The following is a 13,503-nucleotide window of genomic DNA, read 5'->3' on the forward strand; positions in this document are numbered from 1 at the left end:
TTCATTGATCGCTGTAATTTCTCAAAAGCATTTTAATTTAAATAAATTTCTAAGAACGCCCCTATTCATTATTATCTTTCAAACCACCCAAATATTTCTTAGGTATATTAAATTTCGAGAAATTCTTTCCGATTAAAGAAAAACAAATTTTTGATTGTGACTTTCTTACCAAGAAAATTCTTTATTATCGTAATCATATATATAGTAATATTCAGTAATTACATTACAGTTACACTTCTCATTTAGCATGTTCTTGTCCATTTATCTCTACGAATGCTTAATATGTTTTCTTTTTTAGAGAAACAGTTTGACAGAAATATTTTCTTTTATTTTTCTTTATAAAATAAAATCGGATATTGCATCCATTTAGTATTTTTTTAAAACTCTTTTTTCTTTTTATTATTATACTACACATTAAAATATATGCGTATAATGGGGCTGTATTTGGTGGAGGAGGGAGAGACATTTATATAGGGGTTGTTTTGTGTGATATTTTCTCTATTTAATCCATTTTGCAACAGATGAAGTTTTATTTTTTTTTTTTTGTATTTCTGTACTATTTAAGAACTAATGTTAAACAACATTTTTCTCTTTTCTTCCGCTAAGTACATTTTTTTGCATTTTCTATGAGCGGAAAAGAATTCTTTGTTTTTCTTTTTGGTAGAATTTGCTTCTATGTTTTATTGGGAAAGGGAAATTGTGGGGAGGGTGGGTTCAGTGGTTAAGCCCAGAAGATTCTTTTATATTAAACATTACTACCATTTCTCGCATCTTAATAAACTTTCATCTCATCTCTAATCGCCATCAAAGTTGAAAAAAATAAAGAAAAATATCAAATTGAAAAGACATTTAGTTTTCCTTTTTTTTTGTTGCATTAATGCATTATCTGTTTTTTTTATGTTTATCTATCCATCATTAATTAACTTTTCTCTTCATCGAATTCTACATTTTAATTACTTTTCTTTTAAAACTCTTAGTCAAACATCACAAAAAAGTTGTATTATATGTTCAATTACTCAGCTTATTTTTCATTTCTTTTTTTATATTTCAAAAAATATAAACATTTTTTTCCACGATGGTTTTTTTTCTTCTAAAGACTCTATTTTACTAAAAATTTAATGTTTTTTCTCTTATTTTTTCTTTGTTAATGATTTAGGGAGATATATCCAGAATATTTTTTATTATCCTTTTTATTTTTTTTTTCAAAATGTTCTTAAGAAAATCATAATGTTGTAAGAAATCACGATGTGAAAAATATTTTCATTTTTTATGCCAACTTTAGGATTGTTTTAGCTTCGTTTTTTGTGATTCCAACATTTTCTTTCTCTTTATTTTTTTGTAATTTATTTTTGTAATTTATCTGAAAATGGCACGGTTTTGGTGAAAAGACAGGGATAAAAATAATTGCAAAAAAAAGTTAAATTTGTCCTACACGACATGAACGAGTCAACACAAAATATATTTTCTATTTCATAAGCAACAAAATTAAGATAAAAATAATTATACAAAAAAGTGAATAAAAAATTACTCAATTATCATCGAAATATTACTTTAATATTACACTTGAAAAAAAATTATTCACTCACTTTCATCTTCTTATGTTTTTCATTGAAATCCATTAATATAGATCGCTACTATTTAAGTTAAATTGTAGTTTCATCTTTCTTTTCTTTTTTTCATAAATCGTTAAAGTTATTTTTTTTATTTATATATTTTTCCATTTTTTTTTCAATCACTTAAATTTTTTTTCTTGACCTCTCTTCACTTCTTGGGTATCATCAGCTCCGAACTATTTCATTTTCTTCAATTCTTCAATATATTAACAGCATAGCATGTTTGTCAAATTTCATCATCTTCATCATCTCTATATAAATATTATTAATTTTATATTTAATATTATAGTAATAATTAAACGTGTGCACAGAAAGTCGCTGTTATAACTCCATATCTTGTGCCTCATCCTCACTAAATTCAGACATACTGGATTCACTGTCGGAACTATCCACATTTTCCTGATCTCGGAGAGCTTCTTCTGTCGCGAATCTCTTCACGTAGTCTATTCATTTTTATTTATGTAAATAAAATTTAATTTTCAGCAACAAATAAATTAATTGTTAAATAAAATTTCCTCCTTACCTGATACCTTCTTTTTATACTCCTCGGGTTTGTGAAGATACATAGCAGCCGCATCTCCATTGAGAGGATCCACAGGATTTGGATATGTGAGTAACTGTGGCAGAAATGATTCAAAGATGTTGCTCAAATCTGTCAGGAAGATGAGAGAGAATCAGCATAAAATTCCTTAAATATTTTTCTCTCTCGCACAAACCATAAAGAGCAGTCCATGCTTGGTTGATGACATCTAAGCATACAGTCCCCGAAACTTCATCAATATTTGGATGGTACACCTTATTCATAAAGCCGATACTTGGCGATTTAAAGGGATAGTGCTCTGGCAAATGGACACGAACTTTCCATACACCACCTTCATAGGGAGCTGTTTGGTTTACACAAAAAAAAACAAATCCTTTGTACTTTAATCTCTTAATCAGAATTTAAACTTCTTTTACTCACTTCCCCGTGGTCCAAAGAATTTTACGCAAAATTCATTGAGGCCTCCCAATATAGTCACTTCATGCTTACTTTCAATTCTATAGAAAAAAACAACAGATATTTCAACAAAATACCACCAAAATAAATAAAATTAAATAACACGTAAACATTTAACAAAGAAAACTCACAATTTAATAACATCCGTGTCCATGCGACGCTTTCCCGCACTAGGAGACGACATCTTGACGCACTTCTTGCTATCGTCCTCCTTCCGTCGAAAAGGTTTATTTCAAAGGAAATTTCTTTCCTTTTTCACACAAAATTTATTTTTGAAAACAAAAAATTCCCCAAAATAAAAAAAAATGAAAATAAGGAGAAAAAAATTTCAAAAGGATTTATCTAGCGAAGCATAAAATATGCTCTCTCTCAGTGTGGTCGTTTGTCTTTCAAACGAAGAATCCTTCTTCTTTTTTTCTCTCTCCCACTTTCACCCACTTTTTTCCCCTCGTCCTTTGAGCACAAGATGATAAATCGTCTTGTGCTAAACCGTCTACTGCAGTGCCGTCTTCCTCCACAAGAATCCAGTGTCAAATGAAAATAATCTGAAAATTTATAAAAGAAAATACAAATTTTATTTGTTAAGAACCTTCCTTTGTTCTATCTATTGAATATTTTGGAAGGAATGAAGCACTAAAAAGACATTGGATTTATTCTATTGTGAGGTTTCAAAGACTCGGATTTTCCTTTTCTTCAGGACTTCAAGAGTTTTTTAGAAAACAAAAACATTATTTTCTCGGTCTCCTGCTTCATTTAGAGTTTTCTTTTATCCTTATTCTGATAAATACAATTTTTTATATGAAACAAATTGAAGAAAAATATATATTTAAGCAATTAATACTTCGGACAAAAATATAATAAATTACTGCAAAGAAATCCATAAGAAACTACAATTAATCATATTTTATTATTATTTTAAATACTATTGCAAAACTCATAGAAATTGAATTATTTAAAAAAATAAATTTAATTACAATTTAAGGATCATTAACTACACCTAGCACAACAAATTGCTGATCATTTTAGATTATGATATTTTCCTTTTGTAATTCATTCTGTTTTATATTTAAAATAAAAATTTATTGTTTTGTTTAGATCGTTGTTTGATAAAATATATAGATAATTAAATATTATTAATTAATTTCTGTATTTGAAATTCTCCATCAAATCCCACGACTAACTTTTCTTTAATACTCTAAACTAATTTGCTAAAAAGAGACCTCAAACGGTGTGTGCAATCAAACATGAACAACGTACATTACATACACTAACAGACGGAATAAAGGTTTGAAAATTATTTCACACCCAAAGAGAGCTTTGTGTTGTGCTGGATTTTCCTCTTGGTCATGGAAAAGGCATTAATAGATAGACGAGGAGGAAAAAAAAGAGAAGAATAAAGTCAATTTATTTATTTCTTTCGCTTGCCTATTTTCTTAATTCATTTTCAGTGGGAGTTTGTTGATTGCTCAAGATGAGAATGTAAAACACAAGCAATTTGTGGATGTTGTTTCTTTTTCTTTTTTCCTAACGCCATTATTTTTGCTTAAGGGGCTTAAGGCTAAGTGGTTCAAGTTAGTGTTTCCCCCTCTTTAATTTTTTTTACTCCATAAAGAAATTTAAGAGAAAAACAACATAGCTGACGCTTTTTAACTTCCAGCGATGTTTTGCTTTTTCGAAATTCCTCACAAAATATGTTTATAATATTTTTTAATTAACAAAAAAAATGTGATATTTCACATAAATTGACTCCCTCCCAGAAAGCGATGAAATTCACAAAGTTAAAGGAAAAAAAAAGTTATGGAAAATGAAAGTATGTAATGTAGGTATATTGCTGTGTGTTGGGTTCGTTGGTGTGGCAATCACTGTGATAAAGACCCAATGTGGTTCACAAAACGCTACACAACGGATGAGTGGCGGAGTGTAAAGTCGATTTCATAAATTACATAAATTGACTACATTTTCTTTATTATGCTATATATAATATAATGTAGGTATATATACGGATTTTGTGTGATACCAACAATATGATGCCCGTAGTCAAGCATAAGAGAGGGAGAGAGAGAATTCAAAAATCGTCGTCTTTCCACTTAAACCTTTACTTTAATTTATTCTAAACATTTCATCATTTCGATCAAATAGTTTTCTAGATTTTCATTTGAAATAAAAATTTTATTCTGAAGAATTTCTAATAAAATTGAAAATATATTTTTTTTAATATACATATTATTATTGCTTTCGATGAGAAAAAATATAAATGTTGTAGGATGAATTAGTAAATAAACAAGAAAGAGAGAGAGAGAGAGAGAGAGATCATCAAGGCTGAAGCTGACATGATTTACAATTTTACAACACAATAATAGGTAGATGTTGTGAATAGACAATACAGAAAGGGAGAATCTCTAATTAAGAATTAACTCAATCGTGAGATGAATTTATTGTAGAGCACCACCATATCGTGCCTCGCAAATGCTCTCTGCAGAAACAACCCATCATTGTCTGGGTTAAAGTAACAAGAGAAGTTTATGGCAGCAAAATTGTCTTCACAATGAGGCACACCTTCTAATTCATATGGATCATTTTTAATGCCCTCCCTTCAACTATTATCACGGTGCTCTCTTCTCTGTGTGTGGCCTCATTTGGATCAATGCATAACTAATTGTTCTTTTTTTTTTAAATAATTTGTTATTTTTATTCTTTTTATTTTGGAAATTTTTAAGAAAAAATACTTTTAGCTGTGATTTTTTATGTTATTCTGTCCAATTAACTAAATATTCTGAAGAGAAATCATTCGATTCTGTCAGTGAATAGTTTTATTCTTAAAGCATAAGATATATTCTGTTTAGGAATAACTCGATTCTGTTAGCAAATCAATTATTCTTTAAGCATAAGATATATTCCGTCTGGAAATAACTCAATTCTGTTAGCAATCAATTATTCTGTAAGCATAAAATTCTGTCAGCAAAACTTTTTATTCTATCAGCAAAAATAGCTTAAATTAATATTCTGTCAGCATAAATTATATTTTATTTTCAAATACAATTTTTTGTAATGAAAAAGAGTTTTATTAGCTGACTTTCATACACTTAAACGAATTAGTTTTTTGCTTACAGAATAAATTAATTCACAAACGAAGTATTAATTTCTCAGCACAATTTATTGTTTTATAGAAAGGCTACACTACAGATTCCAAGTGTAATAATAAAACAAATCATTTGAGCGTCTATTCCCACTCCAAAAACTTTTAGCACTGACATTTGCAGCTGATTTTAATGCCATACATACTACATTTTCAATAGGTGCCCTTCATTATATTATACTTCTCATTTATGTTTAATTTGATTTCGCAATTTATATACCATCAAAGCATGTAATTATGTACTGAGATTACTCAATAATGAAGACAATGATTAGGTAAATTTGTCTCTTTCTCTCATTCCACTGCAGAGCTCATTATAATGGGAGTTTTATTTGATGAATTAAATAAATGTAAAATTGACATGAGAATTATTTCAATAAAAAACATATTGATTGAAGAGATTTATTCAAAAATTCTTCAAAATATTGTTTTCGTGACTAAATCATATTGAAAGAACTTTTCAATATAATATTTTTGGAGTTTATAGCAACATTAATCAATGGTATGGTGCCAACATGACGCCATACATAACAAACAATTTTGTTATTATTTGGCGAAAAGATTTCCAAAGAGTTTTATCGTTTATTTTTGATATTAGAATTCTCTTTTCTCTCACACTCAAGAAAAATCGTTCAAGTTGATGTATTTTTGATTGAGATTAATTCATCAAAAAACAAACCAACTGGGTAAAATTTTTGATGATATAATTTTAGCCAGAGATTAAGGAAAAGTAAAGGAAGAAGAATAAATTAGGGATGTAAATCTGTGAAGATAAATTTGGATCATTTTGAGCATCCATTGCATTAATGTTGGATTCTCTCTCTCTCCCTCTCATTTTATATGTACAAAATTTATGTACAAAGAGCGCATGTTCGTGTATCGATCAGCTGTTCTGGGTGCTTTAATCCACTCGTCTCTCTTGTTTTTCCACTTCAATTTAATGCTGTTTCTCTCTCTTACTCTCGATGTTGACACAACGTTATGCTGACAACATTGAGTTTCCCCGTTACAGCACCATATGTGTATGTATGTATGGTGCTGCTGATACTTTGTTGGTGTGAAAGAGACTTCGTCCCCTCGTCCCCTATGACCTAAACCCCTGACCGTCCAACATAAAAATCCTCTCTCTCTGGATGCTTTCTCTCTGTGACACAAAAATCCTCCCTCATCTACAAGGTTCCGTCCTAGGGTCCTCAAATTTTCACCTACACTGGAAATCCTTATGCTCTCTCTCAAATTGCAGGAGAATAAAAAAAAAACATAACTCTCCATATCTATTTCATTCTAGCACAAAGTAGCTCCTACATATGTTCTTACTCACTTTCTCTCACAGATTTAATATATTTTTCACTTAATAAATCGAACATTTTGCACTCTGTGAGAGAAGAGAGAGAACAAAGAAACGACGCAAAATCCTTTTTGCAAAATTTAATTTTTTCGTAAAGAAAAATAAATATTTAAAATGAAAATTCATTTAAATTTCTCACCTTATGAAAAAATGAAAATGATTTTATAAATCCACAATTTTCCTATCACACCACTAATTCCCGGAGACACCTTTGCCTTTCCTTATGACACCAAACTTCCTTTCCTTCCATCATTCCACAGTCTCAATCTATTAATCCTCCACAGAAGACCCTTGATTTTCTAGCACAAAGCAATTCTAATAAACCCTTTGAACAGAGGAGAAGGCATTGACCTAGGAAATTATATGTATTATGTTCTAATCATTCACTTTAGAATAGACTCTCTACATGGAATAGCAGAAATTCTATTGAATTCTCTTTTCCTCAAAATTCATAACAAAAATATTAGCCCCATCCGCCTTTGTAGTTTTTTTTTTATCAATTTGCAAATTGAATAAAAGAAAAATCCCTGAAGGCGACATTATCGCCATTTTTTCTTCAAACTTTCATATATTATCCACTCTATCGATTTGAACCAATTTGAACTATGTACTCGGAAAATGATTGAGGAAAATTCTTCTGCATAACACATCAAACATGCTTATTTTCTCAATATATTTTTTTTCCTCAATGTAACTTCAATATTGCTCTTCCTCTTTTTTTCACCTCACCCAACTTTACTTTATTTATAGCCACACTGTTTTCCTCTTTCGTTATGTTGAAGCTGCTGTTTTTTTTCAATATATAAATTTTTCTTTCAAGCACCATCGAATTCACGATTTTTATGGTTGACTCGTATGCGATGTGATAAAAATACAAAAACACTTTCCTCCCTTGTATTGATTGCAAAAAAAAGTGTTTTAGTTAGGTGTTCATAAGAGAAATAAAATGTTGACAATTTGATTACAAAATAACTAATAAATTAAAGAGAATAAAACTACCAACTAATAAACAGTTGATGATGATTGAAATAATATCCACAGAGATTGTTTTTTTTAATTCTCGGCAATTTCTTTTTTAAAAAAAAATTTAAAAATTCGGAAGAGGTAAATAATTAACTGAATATTAAACAAGGATTCTTGTCAAAAAAGAATTTTAGTGAAGAGACTGAGAATAATCTTTAAGCATTTCTATAGATAGGATTTTCTGCAGGTACTTTGAGAATTATTAAAAAAAAATAATTAAAAATCCTTAATAGTTAGATTATTTACTACAAAATTAATTCATCTAGACCCCTGATAACTTTTGTATAATTTTTAGTCACTTAATTGCGATTTACCCCATGTTTAGTTGAGGGTAATTAATAAGTTTTGTACTAATACTGATAAGGATTAACGTTTAATTTCAATCATCTTCCAACTTGTCAAATTCCCTTAGAATTAATTCATCCTAATAACTTAAAGTTCTATGTTACTTTACTTTTAATCTCTCTTAAATTCACACGTTAGGTACTCTCACAAATACAAGAGAGGATGGAAAACAATTAGGGAATCCTTTCTATTAAGCACTTAACTCCATTTATATAAACTATGGCACCCTTAACAAGTGCGTAATGAGTCTTTCTTCGGTGCCTGCGTAATGTATTGTCAAAAGAGTCCAAAAGTAAGGGAGAAATACCCTGGAAAGTTTTCACAAGGAACTAATCAATAATTCAAAATTTTGCTTTGTCAATTTTCTTCACTTTTCCTTTGCGGAGATTTAGCGAAAATCTCTTAACGAATTAATAAAAAAAATCTTTTAAACTTCCTAGTCAAACTTTATTTTATAGATACAAATAAAAAACATATAAAATACGCACAAAGTATGGGCGTAGTAGACAAAAAGACCTTCATTGTGCTCATTTTGGTTTTGCAACTATATACATATGTATGCATGTATGTGAGGAAAAATAGACAAAGTATATTTTATGATTAAAACGATAAGACTTTTAGGTTGAGCATAAATTTTATAAATTGACGTGACACCGCAGAAGGAGCATCACTCAATTATATTATTATGTTGCACAGAATGAAGATTAATTTAATCACACAGCCTCTAATAATTTATTCCCCCACTCCTCCTCTGTTCAAGAGTTTTTTTTTAAATGTTAAAAAAATATGTATCAATATGTAGACGTTCGTTGGTGGAAAAGAGATAAAAGACTGGCAACAGTGCACTTTCTATTCCAAAATCAACATTATGTAGTTGATGATGTTTTTTCTATATTACAAAATATCTATGTATATAGCACAAACAATTTCTTCATTGTCTCACTTTTGGAACCCACGAAATAGTCAATTTTTTGGGAAGCTTGATGACGCGAGAACGGTCGGAGCTTGACTGACGCGCAACTTTTCAAGTCAACCAGACCTTGGGGGGGCTTTTCTTCAATAGGGGAGACCGGGGCAAAAAAATCACTTAAGGGTTTGGAAAAAAGCTCAAAATATTATATTTCTCAAACAACTAAAGTAAAATGTAAATGTTTATCTATTTAGGAAATAAGATATTTTGAGCTCTATCCAAACCCTTAAGTACTTTTTTTGTCCCGGTCTCCCCTATGCTTTTCTAGGTTCTTCTCTCTCTCAATTTAGGTGCGCCAAATGCTATCTCATTCCCTCACATGGGTACCAACATGGTATGAGCGGAAAAATTTTAAAATATTTTTTTTTTCATGGAAAAACTCATTTTTGAAACTTGCAAACTTGCTAGGAAAACTCCGCGGGGGGGGGGGAGTTCCAATAATAATTTGGGCGCGAAACTCCCCGGATTAAAAATTCCATTTTGCACGACTTTTTCTGCCGCAGATTTTGAGGGTTTTGAACCGGATATACCAAACGATGCGCCCTCGCATCCTCGTTACAAAAAAAAACACAATTTCGCTGGGAAATTCGGCAGAAAAAGCGAGAAAACTGCGAAAAACTAATCGTACGAGTGAGACAGTAACTGTTGGAGAGCGAGTGAAAGAATGAGGTGAGATGGCATTAGAAAATATGTTTTACTCTCACTTCCTCCTCACCCACAGCGCCAACAAAATTGGTCGCGGTTTTTTGTGAAGAAAAGTGAGAAAAAATGAAGATCAGATTTTCTTCAGCTACGAGGAGATGTAGGATGCACTCCAGGAGCTGCAGCGGACAACATCGAGTAACTTCCTTTTACGTGATGGACTCAAAATCTGCGGAAAAGGGGCCCCACGATACCTTCCTCCTCTGTATGAGGTAGGAAGATTTTGTTAAATGTTTTTTTTTGTTCACTTTTCTCTCTCTCTCTCTCGCCTTGTAATCACAAAAGGGCAAATATTTGAATAAAAAAAATTAGATTACAATTTCTGTGAATAATAATGCATTTTCTTCTCCATGCAAACATTTTTCCTTCTCACAAAAGCAATTAAAGTTTGTAACAAAAACACGAGAGATTCAGACATTTTATACTTCCGCCTTTTTTCAAGCCAATCAATAAATTCATACCATCAAAACCATCCTGCCCCTAGCTCCCGTAATTAGTTTATGAGGAAGTATTTTTTTCCAATCACTTTAAGTAGTAAAATTCAGCAGAAAATTGAGAATTTTCTCAACGCTTCAAGCAGACTCAGAGGGGGATGAATGTTGAAATTGATTTGCTTCTGAAATGGCTTCTTTTGTGCAGGAGAAAAATATCCCTGCATCCCTTTTGTTAGAATGACTTCCGGTGCCTCCCATCGGGGACTATCCTGAGGGCAATGAATGATAACTTTCTAAGGATTTTAACATTAATTCCGAGCATTGCGTCGTAATTTAAATAAACACACGACGGAATATTCGCGAGCAAAGGGAAAAAGTATGGTGGTGAAGATGGGGAACAAAGAAGACCCCAAAACCCAATTAAACTCCAATGGATTTGCATGAAAATAATGTAATTTGATTGAGGGAATGCTCACTTACCCCTTTCATACCAATTTGATGGGTATAATTACGCGAAAATGGGCACAAATACAAATTTTCTCTTCACCTCGTATTTTTCTTTGATGCGAGAACAAAAACTTTTCTTCTTCTTTCTCTTCGTTTTATTCATTCGGGCACAACCGAATCACGAGAATTTGACATTCTCGCTAATTCTCGGGCATAACATAACCTCAAATATTTTTCAAAACAAATAGTTGCATGTTTTGAGAAAAATTGTTTTCAGTTTCATTCTGCATTTTTTATTAGAATAATAATGTGAAAAGTGTTTAAACAAGTCAAAAGAACTCTTATTCGGATTAATTTAATCAAATCAATAAGAGATGAAACCATACTTTGCATAAAAAATAGAAAAGAAATTTTTCTAACCTAAAAATGCAATTCTTCCGAAGATTCTCAAGTGAAATCCTTTCAAGGAGTTTCAATCCTGCTGCCTATTCCAGCTTTAGATTGCATTCATCGGTAGCTGGTGGATGTCCCAATGAGGTGGAAAATGTAGAAAAGCTCGAGGAGGATTTATTTGGACGAGAAGTAGGGCGAGATTGGGTGGAAAAGTCAACAAAACGTTTCAGGAGCTACAAGCATGCTCAGAAAAAAGCAAAACCAGATGAGAAATCACCAAAAATTGAATTAAAAACTGATAAAAAGACAAATTTATCTTATCGGGATCTTGCCTATCGCGATCCAACCATTCGGTAAGTAAAAATCACCAAATTCTTGTGATTTTTCCTTCTAATCATTTCCCGAACGTTTTAGAGATGCAATGATGCTGCTTCGTTCGGGGAAGAAGCAGAAAAATGAGGGACTTTTGCTGGTGGAAGGACGTCGATTGATTGAGGAAGCTCTCAAAGCCAATATTCAGATGGAAAAACTCTTCTTTAGCCGTCCTGAAGAATTGGAGGAATTGCTGGAGCCCCTTAAAAGAGCCTCGAAAGCTGAACTCTTCCGCATAACGTACAGGGATTTGCAACTATGGTCCCAGTTGACTACATCTCCGGGGCTTTTGGCAATTTTCCAGCGTCCCAAGAATGTTGTATCCAAGGCGCAAAATATCCTCCCTATAAGTGTTATCTGTGACAACATCCGGGAACCCAATAATCTGGGCAGCGCCATCAGAATTTGCGCAGCATTGCCATGCAGAGAGGTGATTGTTATGAAAGGATGTACAGATCCTTTTGACGCGAAGAGTCTTCGTGGTGGAGCTGGTGCACAATTCCAGATCCCAATAAGGTATCCAGTTAACTGGGAAGATTTACCAGATATCCTACCTCCAGAGAATTCTGTCTTCATTTCCGAGAGCAGCGTTAAGAAAGCAACAACCAATGCACATCCACCACTAGATGTGGCTGAATTTTCACTCCCTAACCTGGGAACTGATCACCATTTTTCCGTGGTAATCGGAGGAGAAACTCACGGTGTATCACCTGAGGCGTACAAGTAAGACAATGGAAACTATGAAAAATGTTTTTTTTTTTGCTTATTTTTAATTTTGATTTCAGATTGTTGAGATTGTACGAAAGCAGCTCTTGTCTTCACATCCCCATCTCTGAGGCTGTTGAGAGTCTCAATACAGCTTCAGCTCTGGCGGTTATCCTTTTTGAGCTACGTAGAAAAATCATTGTGCAAAGAAAAGCTGAAAATTCTGTAGAATCCAGTGATGAGGAATAAAAATATTTTTTTTTGTAGAGAATTAGGAGTTTTTTTTTTCAAAAATTCCATTTAACCTGCTGGCCGCCAAGACCTTGGAGCTTCCTTAGAGCGCCAAGGTGGGGTCGTTGAACGACCCCAAGAAGGAAGTCGATTTTCTCATAAACCATATAACCGGGAACTGTCGGGTCACTACCTTTAGACTCCTTATATAGTCCTCTTGCCCCTTGCATCACAAATTCGCCACCCGGAAACACGCAGAAGAAGATATTAGGGAAAAACATTTTTCACTCCTTTTTCACGCTTTCTTCGTGAGAAATTTGCCACGAAGTTGACCGCAACTGCTATTTTTTTCACTAGTTCCCCACATTCCCCTCACTTCCCGCACCGTGATAAATGGCAATATTTCTCGAATATTCTTTATTGTTTTGCACATTTATATGCTTCTAATTATGTTTTATGTTGTTTATGTTACTTATTCGCGATAATTCTGACACTGAGAAGGTAAAGTGAGAAAGTAAACACAACCCTTCAACCCCCTTCAACCATATGATTTATGATGTGACTAACTTCATTCTAAGAAATTTTCCGCAGCATGGCCGTTACACCAATTTTTGAATTCCCTTCTTCTACATTTTCCTTAATAACTTTTCTTGTGGTGGTCGGATTGAGCTGAAATTTTTACACAACCTCCTCAGATAACCAAAGAACTTATTTCCAAAAGATGGGAATGGTATCTTTTATATTTATTAAGTTATAGCACGAAATATAGGGCTGGGGTCGTTCAACG

General features: G+C 32.3%; 2 protein-coding genes across 4 annotated transcripts; one reads left to right on the top strand and one right to left on the bottom strand.

Moving 5' to 3' along the window:
• Positions 1–147: 147 nt before the first annotated feature.
• Positions 148–11,184, bottom strand: LOC129793145 (ubiquitin-conjugating enzyme E2 H). Of its 3 annotated transcripts, XM_055832832.1 has the most exons (8): positions 9,406–9,468; positions 7,234–7,393; positions 3,049–3,155; positions 2,742–2,860; positions 2,575–2,651; positions 2,330–2,497; positions 2,137–2,265; positions 148–2,056 (listed from the first exon to the last, which is right to left on the bottom strand). In XM_055832832.1, the coding sequence occupies exons 4-8, from the start codon at positions 2,792–2,794 to the stop codon at positions 1,935–1,937; spliced, it is 549 nt and encodes a 182-aa protein (XP_055688807.1). In that variant the 5' UTR covers positions 2,795–2,860; positions 3,049–3,155; positions 7,234–7,393; positions 9,406–9,468; the 3' UTR covers positions 148–1,934. The 3 variants fall into 3 exon arrangements, with proteins under 3 accessions (XP_055688807.1, XP_055688806.1, XP_055688808.1); XM_055832831.1 differs by having other exon boundaries at positions 2,742–3,155; positions 9,406–9,436; XM_055832833.1 differs by lacking the exons at positions 7,234–7,393; positions 9,406–9,468 and adding an exon at positions 11,049–11,184 and having other exon boundaries at positions 2,742–3,155.
• A 46-nt stretch (positions 11,185–11,230) lies between these two features.
• LOC129793205 (rRNA methyltransferase 3, mitochondrial) lies at positions 11,231–12,756 on the top strand. Its single transcript, XM_055833023.1, has 3 exons — positions 11,231–11,761; positions 11,823–12,503; positions 12,566–12,756. The coding sequence occupies exons 1-3, from the start codon at positions 11,442–11,444 to the stop codon at positions 12,732–12,734; spliced, it is 1,170 nt and encodes a 389-aa protein (XP_055688998.1). The 5' UTR covers positions 11,231–11,441; the 3' UTR covers positions 12,735–12,756.
• The last annotated feature ends 747 nt before the right edge of the window (positions 12,757–13,503 follow it).

Source organism: Lutzomyia longipalpis, chromosome 3, assembly GCF_024334085.1.
Source record: "Lutzomyia longipalpis isolate SR_M1_2022 chromosome 3, ASM2433408v1".
Classification (NCBI taxonomy): domain Eukaryota; kingdom Metazoa; phylum Arthropoda; class Insecta; order Diptera; family Psychodidae; genus Lutzomyia; species Lutzomyia longipalpis.